This window comes from Mustela erminea, chromosome 10 (genome assembly GCF_009829155.1).
Source record: "Mustela erminea isolate mMusErm1 chromosome 10, mMusErm1.Pri, whole genome shotgun sequence".
In the NCBI taxonomy this organism is placed as follows: domain Eukaryota; kingdom Metazoa; phylum Chordata; class Mammalia; order Carnivora; family Mustelidae; genus Mustela; species Mustela erminea.
Window position 1 is genome coordinate 45,597 of NC_045623.1, and position 20,765 is coordinate 66,361.

Below are 20,765 nucleotides of genomic sequence, written 5' to 3' on the forward strand. Positions count from 1 at the left end.
TAATGAGATTCAAGCAGTGATCAAAAACCTCCCAAAAAACAAGAGCCCAGGAACTGACGATTTCCCTGGGGAATTGCACCAAACATTCAAAGAAGAAATAACACCTATTCTCCTGAAGCTATTTCAAAAAATTGAAGCAGAAGTCAAACTTCCAGACTCTTTTTGTGAAACCAGCATTACCCTGATCCCCAAACCAGGCAAAGACCCCACCAAAAAGGAGAATTTCAGACCAATATCCCTTATGAATATGGATGCCAAGATTCTCAACAAGATCCTAGCAAATAGGTTCCAACAGCACATTAAAAGGATTATCCACCATGACCAGGTGGGATTCATCCCTAGGTTGCAAGGATGGTTCAACATTCACAAATCAATCACTGTGATAGAACAAATCAATAAGCGAAGAGAAAAGAACAACAGGGTCCTCTCAATTGATTCAGAAAAAGCATTTGACAAAATCCAGCATCCATTCCTAATTAAAATGCTTCAAAGTATAAAGATAGAGGGACTATTCCTCAACTTCATAAAATATATCTATGAAAAACCCACAGCAAATATCATCCTCAATGGGAAAAAGCTCACAGCCTTCCTGTTGAGGTCAGGTACACGACAAGGATGCCCACTCTCACCACTCTTGTTCAACATAGTATTAGAGGTCCTAGCAACAGCAATCAGACAACACAGAGAAATGAAAGGTATTCAAATTGGCAATGAAGAAGTCAAACTCTCTCTCTTCACAGATGACATGATACTTTATATGGAAAACCCAAAAGTCTCCACCCCCAAACTACTAGAATTCATACAGCAATTCAGTAATGTGGCAGGATACAAAGTCAATGTGCAGAAATCAGTTGCTTTCTTATATGCTATCAATGAAAATACAGAATGGGAATTTAGAGAATCAATTCCATTTATTATAGCACCAAGAACCGTAAGGTACCTGGGAATAAACCTAACCAAAGAGGTAAAGGATCTATACTCGAGGAACTACAGAATACTCATGAAAGAAATCGAAGAGGACACAAAAAGATGGAAGACCCTTCCATGCTCTTGGATCAGAAGAATGAACATTGTTAAAATGTCTATACTGCCTAGAGCAATCTATACTTTTAATGCCATTCCAATCAAAATTCCACAGGCATTTTTCAAAGACCTGAAGCAAACAATCTTAAAATTTGTATGGAATCAGAAGAGACCCCAAAATTGCTAAGGAAATATAGAAAAAGAAAAACAAAACTGGGGGCATCACATTGCCTGATTTCAAGCTTTCCTACAAAGCTGTGATCACCAAGACATCATAGTACTGGCATAAAAACAGACACATAGACCAGTGGAACAGAGTGGAGAGCCCAGATATGGATCCTCAACTCTATGGTCAAATAATCTTCAACAAAGCAAGAAAAAATATACAGTGGAAAAAAGACCATCTCTTCAATAATGGGTGCTGGGAAAATTGGACAGCTACATGTAGAAGAATGAAACTCGACCATTCTCTTACACTGTACACAAAGATAAACTCAAGATGGATAAGAGACCTCAACATGAGACAGGAATCCTTCAGAATCCTAGAGGAAAACATAGGCAGTAACCTCTTCTATATCAGCCACAGCAACTTCTTTCAATATATGTCTCCAAAGGCAAAGGAAATAAAAGTGAAAATAAACTTTTGGGAGTTCATCAAGATCACAAGCTTCGGCACTGCAAAGAAACAGTTAACAAAACAAAACCCACGAAATGGGAGAAGATACTTACAAATGACAGTACAGGCAAAAGGCTGATATCCAGGATCTATCAAGAAATTCTCAGACTCAACACACACGAAACAGAAAATCATGTCAAAAAATGGGCAGAAGACATGAATAGACACTTCTCCAATGAAGACATACAAATCGCTATCAGACACATGAAAAAATGTTCATCATCACTAGCCATCAAGGAGATTGAAATAAAAACCACATTGAGATACCACCTTAACCATTTAGAGCGGCCAAAATCAACAAGACAGGAAAAAACATGTGCTGGAGAGGATGTTGAGAAAGGGGAACCCTCTTACACTGTTGGTGGCAATGAAAGTTGGTGCAGCCATTTTGGAGAACAGTGGAGATTCCTCAAGAAATTAAAAATAGAGCTTCCCAATGACCCTGCAATTGCACCACTGGGTATTTACCCCAAAGATACACGTATAGTGAAAAGAAGGTCCATCTGTACCCCAATGTTTATAGCAGCAATGGAGTCCATATACACTATAGAGTATTATGTCTCCATCAGAAAGGATGAATACCTAACTATGTATCAACATGGATGGGACTGGAAGAGATTTTGCTGAGTGAAATAAGTCAAGCAGAGAGAGTCACTTATCATATGGTTTCACTTATTTGTGGAGCATAAGAAATAACATGGAGGACATGGGGAGATGGAGGGGAGAAGGGAGTTGATGGAAATTGGAGAGGGAGATGAACCATGAGAGACTATGGACTCTGAAAAACAATCTGAGGGTTTTGAAGGGGGAGGGGGGGGGGAGTTGTGCCAGCTTGGTGGTGGGTATTGTGGAGGGCATGTATTGCATGGAGCACTGGGTGTGGTGCATACACAATGAATTCTAGTATACTGAAAACTAATTAAAAAAATAAAAATTAAAAAAAACTAATATTGAAATAGAATTATAAGAAAAAGAAGAAAACTACTACTTTAGAAAAATACATCTTTATATCTTTATAATATATTTGATATGCCACGGGGTGGGCTTTCCCTTGTTTGAGCTTTAAGAGCAGGAGAAATAAAGCTTTGAAAAATAACTAATGGTATTAAGTACTCACAGTTATTGAGCATGGTACAACTGTTTTCAGTACATTACCAAGTTGGAAAAAGTAAGGTACTTGATGATAGGCCTTTCTGAATTTCTTTTTTGAAAATTTCCTGAAGATTCTTATGAGACTGTGAAAGGCAGTATATAAAGATGGAATTGATGGGATATAGAAACTCATACCTGTCACTGGAACATGCGTGTTGCACAAATGGTGCAAGCTGATTAGTAGAACAATCTAATAGGTTAGGAGAATTAGTAGAATAAGTCTATTAGTCTATTACTATTTAGTAAAATTAATTATAAGTATTATAATTAATTAGTAGAACAAGTCGCCAGGCTGATTAGCAGAATGATCATGTGCTCTCAAAGACAAACATATTCATGGTCATTGATCTGTGTATTTGGATTAAAGAGATTAATACAAATTCAGAAATACACAGTCGTCTTCTTTTCTTCTTCCTCCACAGTTGGAAAAATGAAGAAATTCTGAGGGAAATCCAGCCTCTGTTTACTCTTCAATCAGTATGAACACCAAAAGTATCAACCAGCTCCCTTGTTTCAGCCAAATTAGTTTCATTAGGTCAGAAGAGACAAGACTGTAATCACCATATAGAAAGAAGAGGTGAACTATTTTTAAACATCTCTAAATATGTTGCAAAATGCTAGTGTGAAATTACAGTTAGGTTTCACATGTTCTCCTTGCCATTTCAACACTTTTTCACTGGTGCTAGAGAAACTATTGCTCTAAATCAAGTGGGAGAGCAGGGTTGGGAGAGCGGAAATAGTAGCATAGTAAAGGTTCTGGAAATCTTCATCTGTAGCCTGCCCAGAATGTTGACCAAACTTTGTGTAGTACAGAACACCTCGTGCCACTCAAGTGCAACAAGAAAACACAAATAATAAGAGCAAAGACAGCTTTTAAAAATCTAGACAAAAAATAATTTTCAATGCACTGCAGGATTTTTATGATCTTAGAAACTCTCCGCCAGATTCTGTTTACTGTGGTAACATGAGAACTAAATACAAATGAGTATATTTTGCTACTTTGGGACGCACCTTAGTCAAATAACAATTAAACTTCCCCTTCCAGGGAAGATCTTTTCTCTTGTTATTAGATTTTAGAAAGCTCAGGTTTTCCGATTTTAAAGGTCACTTTTTCTACTTGAATGAAGCTGCTAACTTGGCCTTCTTAAAAATCGCTTGAAAAGCCATGAGGGTCACCTGACAAACGTGAAGCCGAAGCAGTCATTTACCACAACCAGAAAACTGATTGGGTATGAAAATGTGTAAATTTTTATTTCCAAGGGAATTATTACCTATATTGACCCCATTATATAAATTTTTATTTAAATACTGGAATTTCTACTAACATATGGGAACACACAAATAGAATTGTCAGAATGTGTTCCATATCCTGGAGGGCAAGCTCGAGATTCTGACTATTGCCCTTGCCCTCCAACATGAATGCCAGAATAGCATAATTTTTATGCATTTATAGAACAGACTTCCATTTCAGTGTTACGTCCTTTGAGGAAGGATTTTCATCTAAAATGAGCTTTAAAATAAATAGAATAAGATATTAATAGTCATTAAGCATCAAATCTCAGGCAATTGTTGTGGATTCTATAATGTAATATTATAATGAAGTCAAACATTAACACTTAAAGTACTATCAAGTAGTCATCAGTTGATTTCATTTGTGTCCAGAGACAGAGACAGATTGGACAGAATTTTCCTTTGATGACACAGTGTGCTTCTTGTACGCAGGGTGCGTCTTGGTAACATTTTAATTCATATCTCCAGGACTCTTTTGAAAAGAGTTCCTCGGGAAACAAACAAGGGAATGTGGACTTCTCTGAAGTGAAAAAGGCTACTAGCCAGACAAAACTGCAAATATCGTGTTTGATGTTGATGACCTGTGTCCTTTTTGTGACTTCAGTTGTTAACAGATAACACTAGTAATCCAGATTTTAGATTTTTCTGAACAGTGGTAAAGATAAACTAGAATTAGTTAGGACCTGGAAACCCAAATTCAAATATACCAAAATTAATACACCATATGTATTTCAGAGAAGTTTTTCAGAAATACTGATACCTTGAGGAAACATGGAGACTCTCCCCTCTTCCCTCTCTGTCCTCTCTCTCCTCATTGTTCCTGCTCTCTTTTTTTTAGCTCATTACAAGTTGCATGTAATAAGATATATGAAGAACACAGAATTCTAAAGCCTAATGACATATATCAAAGTAAACATGCGGTTGACTGAGACACAAAGGTCAAGAGGCTGAATGTAGCCCGTGTACCATCATTCCTCTCAAACTCTCATGTAATGTTACCTATATTTTGACACTTATTCCTTTTCACTTATTTAGAGCTTTAAGTTCCTTAACACCACTGCTTAGTTTTTCATTTTGTTTTATGTAAATGATATCATACAAGATGTATACGTCTGGGTCTGGCTTCTTGCATTCAAATTTTTATCTGTGAGATCCATTTCTGTTGTAGGGAGCTGTGGTTTGTTGATTTTTAATGATTTACTGAATTCCATTCTATTAATAAAACACAGTTTATGTATGCATCCTGCTGCTAAGGGGAATTTGGGTTGTTTCTACTATTTTGATTAATAAACAATGCAGTTCCAAATAGTTTGGCATATATCTCCGACACATAGATCCATTTGTCAGTTTTTACCTTTATGTTTAGTGCTTATTTTTGAATGTCCTGTTGATTAAATCTGGCCTATCACCAGACCACTGGATAGCTATCGGCCTTTTTTACCTCCTGGAGTTTAATTATTTAGCATTTTACCTATTGATTTCTGTTGTAATTGAATTTTGTATGTGATATAAGGTGAACACCAAGCTTTATTTTCTTCCACAAGGTTATGCAATTGGTCTAGCACCCTTTACTGAAAAGAACAATTCTTTCCCAATGTTTCATAATACCATTTATTTTTTTCCCCTTTAAATCATGTCCTGGGCTTCATCTAAACTCTTTTGAGTTCCAACAGTTTCTTTCTCTTTTTTAGGACCCCAAATCCTAGCTTCTCAAAACTTTGGATACACAGTAAAGCACATCTTCCTTATCTTCTATTTCCCCATGTCTATCCTTGGCCTTCAAAGTTTCACATAAAGTTAAAATCACTTGTCAAGTTCTACAATAAGACTGTAATACAATTTGGAATGCTGTTGTCACATTGAATATATGGAGTAACTTGGGGAGTATTTGAATTGTATTTAGTTTTCAGATTTGTGTTGACCTGAAAAGTTTGTCTTAAAGTTTTATCCTCTGAAATAGTTTATGAAACATTGGTATTACTTACTCATTTACTTATTCAGAATAGTTGCCTTAATCCAGAGTTTCCTTTCAGGGAGAATTTGAAATTATGGATATTTCTTTCATAGTTAAAGGAATATTAGATTTCAAATTTTCTTCATGTAGTTTTGATAAGCTCTATTTTCCTAGAAATTGTCAGTACATGGCCCTTTTTTTTTTTAAATTATCAGCAGGAAGTTATTTATAATATTTTCCCATTTTTTAAGTATGTGTGATTGGTAGTAACTGTTGGGTCCATGGTCAAAGGAATGAGACTGATACAAAGCAAAGGTCAAGCAAAGCTTTATTTTGTGCCAAGCATTGAGAATCAAACTGACCAGTCAGGGCTGTCTCTAACAAAGAGGAGACCCTTCCCCGCCTCACAGACTAACTTTTATAGAGCAAAGGCCATGTGGTTGAGCCTGGCTACACATAGGTGGCCAATGAGATTACCATTTACCCTAGTAGATATTTGAACTAGCCTATCACCTTGGTCAGAATTGGCGTCCAAAAGGCAGGGCCCATTCTCCCTGGTAGCTAGGGAGACAGTATGCATGCTCCACTGATTGGATGTCTCCACCTGGCCTGACCTGCCCTTGTATCTAGGCTTTGCAAGTAAGTTCCTCTGGGAGGGGCAGGGTCAATCTAAGTCTATCGCATAGGGTCAATCTAAGTTTACTGCATAAACAACAAAATGGCTCCCTCTGCCTAAGTAGGCCCTTACAGTAACATATCTTTTAAATAGTGATTTTTACTTTTGTGTTTCTTAATTTCGTTAGTCATCTTGAAAAATTACTTTTTAATTGACTTGTGTGTTCTTTTTGTTGTTTTCAATATCATTAACTGCCACTTTTATTTTTAATTTTAATTTTTCAGTTTGCTTTCTCTCTATATAAAATAGATATCTAAATTAGTTCAGTTTTCTTTTTTTTTTTCCCTAACATATGAATTTAAAGCTACAAATTTTTTTCCAAGTCTGGATTATTTCATAGTTTTTAAATTAATTATTTAGTGAAAACAAAAACAAAAACAAACCCAGAAACATATAAACTAGGAAAAAGCAATCATTCATAGTATCTAATAAAAAAAAAAAGTACTCTTGGGCAAAGTGCTGATAAAAAATACGAAACCCAAATGAACAACATTATAAATTGAGAAGTAAATTTTTGAATGAACATATTTTTATATATAAATTTTAAACTAGTAAATTTGAAAGTAGAGATGTTTTGAAAGACAGTTTTAGACAGATACAAATGCCAAAACTGACTGAAGAGTTGCAAGTTGATTACTTCAATACTATATAAGGCTAAAATATAGACAATAAGAGGAAATAAAAAATTAAAATAAATTCACTACAACTGTTTGAAGAGCAATCACAGAGATATGCAGAGTAAATGGTCAGAAGACTCAATGAGACAAAAGCAAAAGGCTATTTACTTTTTGGAGAATGGAGCCCATTTTTAAGAATTCCTGTGAGTATGTAGTGGTTTTTTTTTCTTTTTTTTTTTTTACTATCCACATTAAAACTGTAGTAACATTCTGCACTTATGGTGTGGTCCAGAACAGCAAGTTCACATGCTTGAAACTGTAACTGACTCAGTTATCAAGCAGTATTTATTTGACAATTCGTAGGACACGTCTTCTTGGGAGCCCACATGTGCAGAGAAGCATGTTGATTTCCTAGGTTTAATGGGCAGTAGAAGAAGTGACAGGAATTTATTTATGTAACTCCTGGAGGGAGGCAGCCTAGCCCTAGACAGGACTCAATGCTGTCAACCAAAGTAGACAGTTGATTACTCCATGTTTAGCAAATAAGCATGCAGACTAATGGCAAACATGCCTGAAAGGGCAGAGGAGTGAGCCTGACCAGGAAGAATTTACTATAGACCAGGAATACTTTGCTTCTGTTTCTACATACATTAAAAATATGGATGCTATTTAAGGAATTATTAAAAGTTCCTTTCTCCTTAAGGGTAATAACCAAATTGAAATTAAAATTAGCTTTAAACTTTAAAAATGATTACTTGGGGGAGTTGAGAATAAAAGGAAAGCCTGTGCTTTTTTATTTTTTTTTCCCCACAAGAAAAACAAAACCCAAGGAGAAAAGGGCTTTTTTTTTTTTTTTTTAAATCTGAGAAATAGTAATTCTACTGGATCTTATAATCAACTATCTTTCTGTCATGGAGTTTTAATGATTGAGTCACCGGAACAGAGGTCTTTGGTATAACTTGTTGAGTTGAAATAATTGGATATCCTGGGAATACAATCAATCATAGGAGGAAGAACCAATTTTTCTGGAAATTTCCACCAATTATGCACATCCTACTTGGCTTGACTATACAAATCCAAAGTCGCATTCTTAGATTGTAGCAAGTTTCCAGTATTCGTGGACACTGCATTCTGTCCCACCAAATATAACAGAAAGAAAAGGTGTCTTCTATGAACATGGATAATAGAAATTAGCAGTAAATGCCCCTTAAGTAAATTGAAAGACATGTTTTCCCCAGGTGATCTAAATATTTTTAAGTGTTTTTACACATTCCATCAAACATTTGTTCTCTAGAATATAGAGCTACTGCATTACCATAAGCTAGTTATTTTTTCCAGTTATTAATGTGGTAGGTTTGGATTTTAAAACTTAGTCCTGTGGTTAACAGGAAACAAAGGTAGAAATAATCTGTTCCAAATACTGCCTCCTCACAAGAGGAGGCAAGAACTCAAGTATAGACAGCTCCATTTAATCATCAACAAATTAGACCAGTGACCTTCTCATGATTTTTGCTGCTGCCGCTGCTGCTGTTGTCCTTTCTTGAGCTGGAAAGCTCTTAATTCAAAGAAACCTGTAGTGGGGATCCACCACACAACAAAGAAAGCAGAGCTTCACTGGATAAAGCAGGTCTGGGTCACCTGCTTTTGGCAGCTAAGGTCACGCACTCTACTCCCATGATAAAGTCCTTTTCTAAATTAGATGGAGTTCCATAGATTGTTCACAAAGGCTCTTTCTGATCCATCTATCTATCCATCTTATCTATCTTTTGAAAAAGATAACAACTTTTCCATTAACCTTTATTGCTAGTACAGATAATGACCATTCCTTTGGTTATGACTATAGACTTTTTAAAACACAAATGTCCTGGCAGGGGTAATTAATTCAATCCATTATCAATTATTAACACATGGAAATATATTACTTTTCACAACTCTTCCTTATGGCATGAAAATAGATAAAAACATATTATACCCCAAAATATTATAGGAGAAGCTTCAAGATTTTAAACCAAATTTCTGCTTCATCAAATTTCTCTAAGATGCAGGTTGGTTGTATTTTAATATAATTTTAATTACATTTTATAAAATAAGAGGTACAGAATCTTGGATTTGGAAAGTCCACAGAATCAAGGAAGTGGTCAGAGATGAAGACAAGATAGCCAGGATGACAGCAAGTCTTGTCACTTGGAATGTTGCCAATCAGTTAAGAAGCTGGTGGGGGAACAATTCTCCACAGGTCTTTTGTGATTCTACACACCTTGTGAAGAGCTGTTGATAGCTTTTGTTCTCAATTACCTTTTCCAAGTTTCATATAGAAAACAGCTTTAGAAGAACGAGTGTCTCTTTCCAAGGTAGAGGCAGATACATTTCTCTGCTAGGTTGTTCAAGATAATGTCTCCTTTTGAGGAAGAGGTAAAGCAGGTTTGCCGCTCTCCCATCCTGCCCATATTGTATTTCCTGCTAGGCCAGGAGTAATACAGTTTTTTGTCTCTGGCCCAGGAGTCTTCTATGTTCTGCCACCATCTATAAAATTATGGCAGGCTAAATTGTCAGCGACTAGTGCAAAATCTCACCCCCTTCTGCAATCTTCACAGCAGTGTATTATACAGAAAAGGTCAAGAAAAGAAAGTATTGCTCCCAATAAGTAGTGCAACGGGGCCTCTACTGGCCAAGAATTGACATGAAAATTCTACTAAACAAGGATTGAACAGAAGAAAAAAATGAGCTCTCACAAGTTACTGGAAAAGATAAGAGAATAAACAGACAAGCAACTGTTCACAAAAAGGGGTTCTTTTTGTCTTGGACATGATTATTAGCCTTGAGACCATCAGGTCCAAATTTGTTTTACTCCTTAGTCCTGTTTCTGTAGGTTAGCACCAAGAAACCCAAACCCATAACATTCTTCACTGCTTTTGTTCTAATACACATAGAGTTCTCCTGTCTCCCCTGTCCTTCCCCACACAAAGTCCTTATCCTCCTTCCTGATTTGTATTGTTCCACAGCATTCATGATCATAGGACTGTATTGTGCATGTTCTGTAGGACTTCCTTGTTTGAGTTCTTCCACTAGAATATAAGCTCCAAAATGGTAGAGTCTATTCTGTTCCCTTTATTAATCTTTGCTTCTGAAATAGAGTCTAGCATTGCATAAGTAATAAATAAACATTTATCAGGATGAATTAGTTAGTAGGTGAACAGAGGAACAGGATGGGGGATTGTGGTTAAACATTTCCATTTTTTTCAAGACTTTTATTTCCTTTGAGCCTTCCCTCCCAGACCCACTTCTTAAAGCATGATTTTAATCTGGACCCTTAAATGGCTAATATGACAGGTTTTCAAATTTATGTAAATAGAAAAATACCTCCAGCTTTAAAAGGAAAACATAAATATGGAATCCTTATTTGGGGTATATAAATTTGAAGCTGGTGACCAGAAAACATTGGCTGGGTGACAGTGCATAGAAAGAAAAAAATGGGGGTGCCTGGGTGGGTCAGTGGGTTAAAGCCTCTGCCTTCAGCTCAGGTCATGATCCCAGGGTCCTGGGATGGAGCCTCACATTGGGCTCTCTGCTCAGTGCGGAGCCTGCTTCCCCTGCCCCCTCTCTGTCTCTGCCTACCTGTGATCTCTGTCAAATAAATAAAAAAAAAAATTTGGAAAAAAAAAAAGGAAGAAAAAAATGGCTTGGCAATCAGAAAGGATGAATACCCAACTTCTGCATCAACATGGATGAAATTTAAGGAGATTATGCTGAGTGAAATAAGTCAAGCAGAGAAAGTCAATTATCATATAGTTTCACTTACTTGTGGAACATAAGGAATAAAATAGAGGACATTAGCAGAAGGAAAGATAAAGTCAGTTGGGGTAAATTGGGGGAGGGAGATGAAACATGAGAGACTGTGTACTCTGAGAAACAAACCAGGGGTTTCAGAGGGAAGAGGGGTGGGGGAGGGGTAAGCCTGGTGGTGGGTATTAAGGAAGGCAGACTGCATAGAGCACTGGGTGTTATACTTAAACAAGGAATCTTGGAACACTGCATCAAAAACTAATCATGTATTTTATGGTGAATAACATAACAAAATAAAAAAAGAAAGAAAATAAATATGTTTCACGGCTGTCTAAAATGGAAGAAATTTATGAGGGATTAATATTAGTCAATAGTGGTTCTTTCCCTTTATAAATAAAACTACGTCATCATTAGCAGGTGATTGTTTAGCCTTTGCCCACATGGGTCAGTTGCATTTACTAATTGATTACACACACACACACACACACACACACCCCTACACACAGATAACCATATATACACATGTATAAATATGTATTTTTTAAGGTTCACTTGTTTCAAGGAGAGGGAGGGGAAGTTCAAGGGGGGAGGGGCAAAGGGAAAGGAACAGAGAGAATCTGAAGAAAAGAATTCACTGAAGCATGTACATAATCCCATCCGACACACTCTTGCCCATAGCCATATACTCATGCACAGACATTATTATACCATTTGCATATATTTGGACTTGTACACATTTAAAAAAAAAACTCTTGTAAATTAATATGTTCTTATAAAGAACCATATATTCCTGATTTCTGTTTAGAGAATCAGAATAAAAATTTCACCTAGCCAGAGGTCAGCAAAATATGACCTATGGGAAAAATCTAGCCCAGTCGCTGATTTTATAAGTGAAGGTTTATTGAAATACAGCCTAAATCAGTTATCTTGTGTATTATTTATGGCTGCTTTCATGCTATAACTACAGAGTAGATACAGGACTGTATGACCCACAAAGCCTTAAGTACTTGCAATCTAGCCACTTAAAGAAAAAGCCAAATCTAGAACAAAAATCTTTCTGTGTGGGGAAACAGAAAATTCTATTTGTAACCTATTCTTCAGAATGCTCAATGGCATGGTGAACTGAATAAGACCGTTTTCTACCAAAAGATCCTACAGTGATAGATAATATGGAAGAAAATTATAAAATATGGTTTTACCTCTGCACATACCATGGAACTGCAAATGAGATTTCTACACAGATTCACCTGAGGCTGCCCCAAGTGACAGGAGACAGAGCTCCAGTCACTGATCAAGAAGCCATGAGGGAGGCTAATACACACTCAAAGTCAAGGTTCTCTAGGAGGGGTAAGAGAATAAAAACTAAATTGTCACTTATGGAAAACAAACAAACGAATGAACTAACTTTTGGCCTATACTACCAAGAAATCAGAGTCTGAACTTACACTGCCAAACCAGAATATTAATATGATCAAATCCACCTGCTCTACAATCAAGTCTTCATAGTGCAGCCACTGTGGAAAGTTCCATACAAAGTTAAAGACAATACTACCTTATGATCCAGTAATCACAGTATTGGGTGTTTACTCCCAAAATACGAAAATTCTAATTCAAAGGATACATGCACTCCCATGTTTATTGTAGCATTTATTTACAATAGTCAAGGAATGGAAGCAGCCAGTGTCCACAGATAGATGAATGGATAAAGAAGGTATATGTGTGTGCATGTGTGTGTGTACATATGTGTGTGTGTGCATACTTATTACACACAATGGATTAATATTCAGCCATAAAAACAATGAAATCTTGCCATGTGCATAGCATGTATGGAGCTAGAGAATATAATGTTAAGTGAAAGAAACTGGAGAAAGATAAATACTATATAACTCACAATGGGTAGAAATTATAATTTTAATTTTTAAAAACAATTTTATTTATTTATTTGTGTGTCTGTGTGTGTGTGAGAGAGAGAGAGATCATGCACAAGCAGTGGGGGCAGCAGGCTGAAGGAGAAGAAGACTCCCTGCTGAGCAAGGAGCATGATGCAGGACTCGATCCCAGGACCTAGGCAACATGAGCTGAGCTGAAGGCAGATGCTTAACTGACTGAGCCACCCAGATGTCCCCCAGGAAGAATTAAAAAAAAAAAAAATGAACAAGGAAAAAAAAAGAGAGAGAAACAAACCAAAAAACAAACTATACAGAGCCAACTGATGGTGACCAGAGTGGAGGTTGGTGGGGGAGTACAGGGGAATAGGCAATGGGACTGAACAGTACACTTATCACTATGAGCACTGAGTGATGTATAGAATTGCTGAACTGCTCACTCTATTGTATACCTGAAACTAATCTAGCACTCTGTGCTAACGATGCTGGAATTAAAATAAAAACAAAAACAAAAATGGGGCATAAGCAATGAATCTTAGAACATTGGGGGGAAAAGAGTAACAGAAAATACTCTACAATGACTTGGCTTACAAACCTAAAAAAGAAAATATATTAAAAAGTTAAACACCGGGAGGGAGACAAGATGGCGGGGAAGTAGGAGGAGGCACCCTTTCAACCTGTACCCTAAAGTGAGCTGACTACCTTCCAAAGAACTCCAATCACCCACGAAATCAGCCAGAGATCAGAATTATACACGTCTGGATCTCTACAGGAGCCGAAGTCACCAGTGGGCAGGTAAAGTAGAGTGGGAACATCGGACTGATATCAGAAGATAAACAAAAGGGGGAGGGAGCCACCAGAGGCGACCAATTGGAAAGTAATATCCCAATATGAGAGTGCCCTATATTTGGGACCAGCATTAACTTGGAGTCTGGTAGAAAGCACTCAAAAAGAGCAAAGGATCCCGGGGGGGAAATTGTGGGAATCGGGGTGGCTAGAGACAGTGGCTTAAGTCCCCAGACCCAGGACAGCCACCCCTGGCACAGAGCCAGAGAGAGTGTGGCAGAGATACCAGGTCTTGGTCCCTGAGCCACCAGCCACCAGCGCACCTGAGCGCACGTGGGGTCCAGCTCCCATGAGGGTCTAGGAGCCTCGCCAGATGGCAGAAGCACAGCCTTTTTGCAGTCCCCATGGGAGTGCTGTGCCATGCTATCAGAGTCCAAGTCGCGCCCCGAGCCCTCCCCTAAGAGAGGTGTGCACAGGCACCAGCCTGGTGCCCTCAGGCCAAAAGACCAAGCACTCTCTGCCCGGGCCAGCGGGAAAATCTCAGTGTGCGATCTTGCTTGGAACCTCTCTGGCGGTCTGGAGCTGCCCAGTCAGCCACTGCTGCCATGATTTTGGGTACAAGCAAAAAATCCTGCGTCCCCAGGGACCGCGATTCGGAACCTGCTCTGCCAGGGGCCAAGGGGGAATTTATTTGGGCTCTGCAGCCAGGCTGAGGCTCCTCTCTGAGAGGGAGGTCAGGGTGCAGTTTGCTTTCCTCTAAACCTACAAAAAATATCAAAAGTAGTCAAGGCAAGAGAGGAAAAAAAAAAACAGAACAAACATAAACACTTCCAGAGTACAAAAGCCTGGAAAAAAAAGTTTCCTCTAAGCCTACCTCCTTGAGGGAGGGCTGGAGGACTTAACTCAGAGAACATCATTGACTGAAAACCCACGTGGCAGGCCACTCCCCGGAAAACCAACCTGGAAAGGAAAAAAAAAAAAAAAAAAAAAAGACTACAAGAGAACAACCACCATGACTTCATAGGACAGCTTTTATTTTTAATTCATTCCCACTATACTGGCTCATTTTTTTTTTTAAAGATTTTATTTATTTATTTGACAGAGAGAAATCACAAGTAGATGGAGAGGCAGGCAGAGAGAGAGAGAGAGAGGGAAGCAGGCTCCCTGCCGAGCAGAGAGCCCGATGCTGGACCCGATCCCAGGACCCTGAGATCATGACCTGAGCCAAAGGCAGCGGCTTAAACCACTGAGACACCCAGGTGCCCCTCATTTTTTAAATATAGATAATTTTAACCTATTTACCATCACAGCGAGATGTCCAGTACATCAAATTCCATAATAACCTTATAACCTCAACTTTTTGATACGTACACCTGTCTTTTTCTTTTGCATTTTTCTTTTTTAAAATTCTTTTTTTTAAATTTTAGTTTACTTTTGTCTAGTTTATTCCTTTTATATTTTTATTTTCCAATATTCATATAGAGTTAAACGTCAAGGTAATCCCCTTTCCCCAATCAATGCTACCCCTATAGGTAAATGAATTTTTAATCCCCCTTTATCTTAGGAAAGTTGAGTCCTTTAACAAAGATATCAAGAACATCCAGGAAGAATCAAAACAACCTTCCTCGCCCACACTGAGAATTTGCAACCACTCTCCCATCTTCTTCTTCCAGCATTGTTTCTGTATTTTTGTGTTGTCCTGATAGTATATAAATCTTACACTTGGGGTTCCTTTAGGTAAGGTTCTTCCCTTATTTGCATATATATATATATTTTTTCTTGTTATATGCTTTTTAAATTTTTTTTCATTCATTTATTTTCAGCATAACAGTACCATTATTTTTTCACCACACCCAGTGCTCCATGCAATCCGTGCCCTCTATAATACCCACCACCTGGTACCCCGACCTCCCAACCCCCTGCCACTTCAAACCCCTCAGATTGTTTTTCAGAGTCCATAGTCTCTCATGATTCACCTCCCCTTCCAATTTACCCCAGCCCTCTTCTCTCTAACTACCCATGTCCTCCATGCTTTTTGTTATGCTCCACAAATAAGTGAAACCATATGATATTTGACTCTCTGCTTGACTTATTTCACTCAGCATAATCTCTTCCAGTCCCGTCCATGCTGCTACAAAAGTTGGGTATTTGTCCTTTCTGATGGAGGCATAACACTCCATAGTGTATATGGACCACATCTTCCTTATCCATTCATCCATTGAAGGGCATCTTGGTTCTTTCCAGTTTGGCGGTCGTGGCCATTGCTACTATAAATATTGGGGTACAGATGGCCCTTCTTTTCACTACATCTGTATCTTTGGGGTAAATACCCAGGAGTGCAATGGCAGGGTCATAGGGAAGTTCTGTTTTTAATTTCTTGAGGAATCTTCACATTGTTCTCCAAAGTGGCTGCACCAACTTTCATTCCCACCAACAGTGGAAGAGGGTTCCCCTTTCTCCATATCCCCTCCAACACATATTGTTTCCTGTCTTGTTAATTTTGGCCATTCTAACTGGTGTAAGGTGATATCTCAATGTAGTTTTTTAAAAAAATTTATTTACTTATTTTGAGAAAAACAGTATTCATTACTTTTTCACAACACCCAGTGCTCCATGCAATCCGTGCCCTCTATAATACCCACCACTTGGTACCCCAACCTTCCACCCCCCCCGCCACTTCAAAACCTTCAGATTGTTTTTCAGAGTCCATAGTCTCTCATGATTCACCTCCCCTTCCAATTTACCCCAGCCCCCTTCTCTTTAACACCCCTTGTCCTCCATGATATTTGTTATGCTCCACAAATAAGTGAAACCATATGATATTTGACTCTCTCTGCTTGACTTATTTCACTCAGCATAATCTCTTCCAGTCACGTCCATGTTGCTACAAAAGTTGGGTATTCGTCCTTTCTGATGGAGGCATAATACTCCATAGTGTATATGGACATCTTCCTTATCCATTCATCCGTTGAAGGGCATCTTGGTTCTTTCCACAGTTTGACGACCGTGGCCATTGCTGCTATAAACATTGGGGTACAGATGGCCCTTCTTTTCACTACATCTGTATCTTTGGGGTAAATACCCAGGAGTGCAATGGTAGGGTCATATGTAGTTTTAATTTGAATCTCCCTGATGGCTAGTGATGATGAACATTTTTTCATGTGTCTAATAGCCATTTGTATGTCTTCATTGGAGAAGTGTCTGTTCATATCTTCTGCCCATTTTTTGATATGCATGTCTGTTTTGTGTGTGTTGAGTTTGAGGAGTTCATTATAGATCCTGGATATCAATCTTTTGTCTGTACTGTCATTTGCAAATATCTTCTCCCATTCTGAGGGCAAACTGCTGGTCAAAAAGATAGCAGATCTTGTGAGATCAGCCTGCACCTTCCCTGGCCTTGAAACTCAGGGCACAGAGGTAATCACACTGTAGGTCTTAAGTGCTCCTTTTCCTTGTGTACTTTTTCTTTCTGATCTTAGCTCCTTCTCCCGCTACTTATCTCTCATAACTGATTCTACATCTTCTGCTTACACTCAGCTGGGCTTTTCTTCTCCATCTCCTGTTTTCACTATACACTCTGCCCTGACTGACGTTTCCTCTAAGAAACACAGAAGAGTCAGAAGAGAATTGTCATCCTCATCTGTAGGGGATTTGCTGAGTATTGGCTTATGTGTCGTGCTCTACTGAGCACCCTTTGCTCACTTATTATCTGGTCCAGTCACCCTGGCACATGATCATCCATCGGCAGAGTAAAAGCACTTAATCAGGTGGCTGGAAATTCAGGATTTGCATCTGCATGGGCCACATGTCATGGAAGGGGCGAAGCCTGGCAGCCATGGGATTTCTCTGGGCAGACTGAGCAGGGCAGGGAAGCTGGCAGTGCACCTTCTCAGAGCGCTACCCTGTTCAGAGACCAGGTACCAGCTGCTATGCTGTTTGAGGCACTGGAGGTGCATGGATGTGCAGGGACAGCCCTGTCTTCAAGAGCCTCCACCCCAGAGAGAAGGCCACATATCCAAGTAAATAAGGACAACAGGGGGTCTGGGCTCAGTGTCAGAAGCCATCCTCTGAGTTGGGAGGATGCAAACACAGAAGGGGTTCTTGGGCCAGGCAAGGAAAGTCACAGCCTCCTGGAGGAACCACTGGTGAGATACACAGCTTCTCTGGGTGGTGGAGGATAGCATCCCAGGTGAAGAGAATGGCATCATAGTCCTTGGAGCTACAAATGGTTCAGCCCAGTTGAAGCAGAAGGTATAATTTAGAGATATGCATGGGGGTGCCAAAGCAAAAATCAGGGGCCTTAGACCTGAGATCATGGAGCAGGACTAAGAGCTTACAGAGAGTATGAGAGAAGTCAGAATCTAGTGATTCTTACAAATTGGAGGTCACTGTTGAAGTGGAGATCCAGGGCTTCCAGGTTTAAAAACGGTTTCATACGTTCAAACAGGCCCATGCCTGTGCCTCACTCATGAGGGAAAACTGAGCCCTGTGCTGGGAGAGCTGGAGCAGGGGGAAGAGAATGATCTCTCAGTCTGGTGCCCAGGGCAATCTCCCCCTTCTCCCAGGTGCCTGGCAGCAAAGGCATCCATGAACTTGGGAGCACTGCCCAGGCCCTGCAGCACATGCTGGACAAGTCGGCCTCCCTCCTTGCCATGTTCTGATGAGTGGCCCTGCCCAGCTCCCCCAGCCTTGCCCTTTCTGACAGCACAGTGAGTGGCAGCCTCCTTCATTGCTTCTGCCCCAAATGCCATTCTGCCCCCTCAGTTCCCAAGTCCTAAAAGTCAGGAGCTGGACAGTTGAGTTGGGACGGGGGTCCTTAGGGGAGTGTCCCCGGGGGAAGACCTGTTATCCGTGGTGGCGGCTGGCAGGGCAGGTCCTACGACATCCCTTCTTCTCCCACCGTGTTTGGGTTCTTTCACTTTCTGAACATAGCTGAGCCGCAAAATGTAGGGACCTGTGAAAATGTCGACACCTCCTTTTCCTGTGCCATCCCCACAGAATGTCACCATGAGATGAGCAGCTTCCTGGAGCCACCCACTGCATCCCACACACAGCCTTCCTCCACATCTCTGGGCCAGGCCTGGAAGAGTCAGCCTCCCCACAACCTGGTGCTCTCAGATATGAGGCCTGGACTCTGGTTGGGGGGAGTGTGGACAGGAAATTATCTCCATATCCCCCCTCCAGCCCTGCCTAGGAGCATGAGGGCAGATTAAAGCACTAACACCTAATGGGCCCCAACTATGCTGGTTCTGAGGCAGAGGGTGTTCTGCCATCTTGAAGTTGTTCCAAAGATTTACAGAATCACACAGTCTCCCCAGGCAAAACACACCCAGCTAGTGAGTCTTATCCATGAGTCCCCGGTACTAGAACCAATGTCAGCACTGAATGTGTGCTCTTGGTCCACTGCTGGGAGTCCTGGCACTGCCCGGGGATCAGGGCCTCTACAGCCACAGGAGTGGAGGCCCGTGTCCATGTGCGTGGGGGCTCCCGGGGTCTCAGTATGCTGACCTAATGGCCTTGGTCTAAGCTGGCCTCAGCTGGAGACTTCTAGTGTCTCTCTTGGAGGGACTCCAGTCCAGAAATCATTGAGAGGATTGTAGAATCCTGCTTTTGATTTTCAAGAGCCACAAAGCATCGGGTGTTTGAGGCCTTCTGACCTGTGACAGAGAGACTGTTTCTCTTCCCCAGGGACATTCCCTGCAAAGGGAACTTCTGGAACTAAGAACCAGACTGCCCAAACAGGAGAGTGTCCTGCAGAACACAGAGCGTCTGAAGCCCACCAACCAACAGAAGGAGAGCATGCAGCAGTTCATCTTTAATCAGTGTGGGGTGCCCCTGAGGCAGGGGATGAGGAGGAAAGTAGGGGTGAGAGGACTTCCAGGCTCCCCACTTGTGCTGCCGATGGACCCTAACCAGACAGACTGGGTGGGGTGGGGAGGAGGGCTGCAAACCAGTGTGATGTCCCCAAAACTCCTGTGCCATGAGTAACTGGGGATGCAGAGGGAGGGGTGCGTGGGGGCAGCAAGAGACCCTGATGTGAGCCGCCAGAAAGACACCCTTTGGAACACACTAGGCAAGTATGGCCACAGATGGTCACTTCTACCTATTGGGCTGTTTTGTTGTTTTAGTAACCAGGACACATGATGTTTTGAAGAAGGCAAGGACTAGTTTGGAGGTAAGGACACCACTGCACCTGCCAGAGCCACAGAACCCAGCCCAAATCCATCCCCTCCTGTCTCCAGAGTCTGCAGATGATCCCCGACCCACTCCGATCTTACAGGAGATTTCCAGTACATACCTAGGACTCAGGTCCGCACTAAATGTCCTTCTAGCTTCGCTCCCCATCACCTCTCCCAACCCAGTCCCTTCCCTGCCATCTCATCTCCCTGTGACATCGTGACCCTCTTCTCTCCTCACCGCACTTCTTCCCTCCTTTAGGCCAAGTCAGGAGTCCAAGGAAAACAAGTGAGTTGATTCCCAAGACAAGAGGACATGGGGAGTATGCCTCTGAATTAGCTTCTAGGAAAGGGGCTCTGGGGCCAGCTCTAGTGTTTCCTGTAGCCCTTTTCACTTCATAAAAAAATAAACTGGAGATGCGATCAAATCGGTTGATTCTGTTCCACACTCTATTGGCAGAGAATAGCCATTCAATCTTGATCTTTCTTTTTCCAAAGAAAACCATTGGGTCTTCTTGACCTAAAAGAGAATTTGATAATTAATAAAAATGAAACTTGAAGGGAAACATTTTATGTATATGGCAGGTATTTTGTACATTTACTTGAAATACTAACCTGATCCCTAGCAAGTAAGCTGAAGTGTACCAAATGGCTTGTAAATCAGAAACTAAACCTTTAGGGGAACCTGGGTGGCTCAGGCAGTTGAGCATCTGACTTGATCTTGGCTCAGGTCTTGATCTCAGGGT

At 40.3% G+C, this 20,765-nt stretch overlaps 1 protein-coding gene across 1 annotated transcript in view; it reads left to right on the forward strand.

The window, feature by feature from the left end:
* LOC116567309 (myomegalin-like) overlaps nt 1–20,765 on the forward strand; it is a 65,441-nt gene that overhangs the window by 42,912 nt on the left and 1,764 nt on the right. The window contains exons 2-4 of the mRNA XM_032302294.1: nt 17,180–17,260; nt 19,532–19,667; nt 19,972–20,018. Coding sequence (XP_032158185.1) covers nt 17,180–17,260; nt 19,532–19,667; nt 19,972–20,018 — 264 coding nt within the window. The remainder of the gene's footprint in view (nt 1–17,179; nt 17,261–19,531; nt 19,668–19,971; nt 20,019–20,765) is intronic.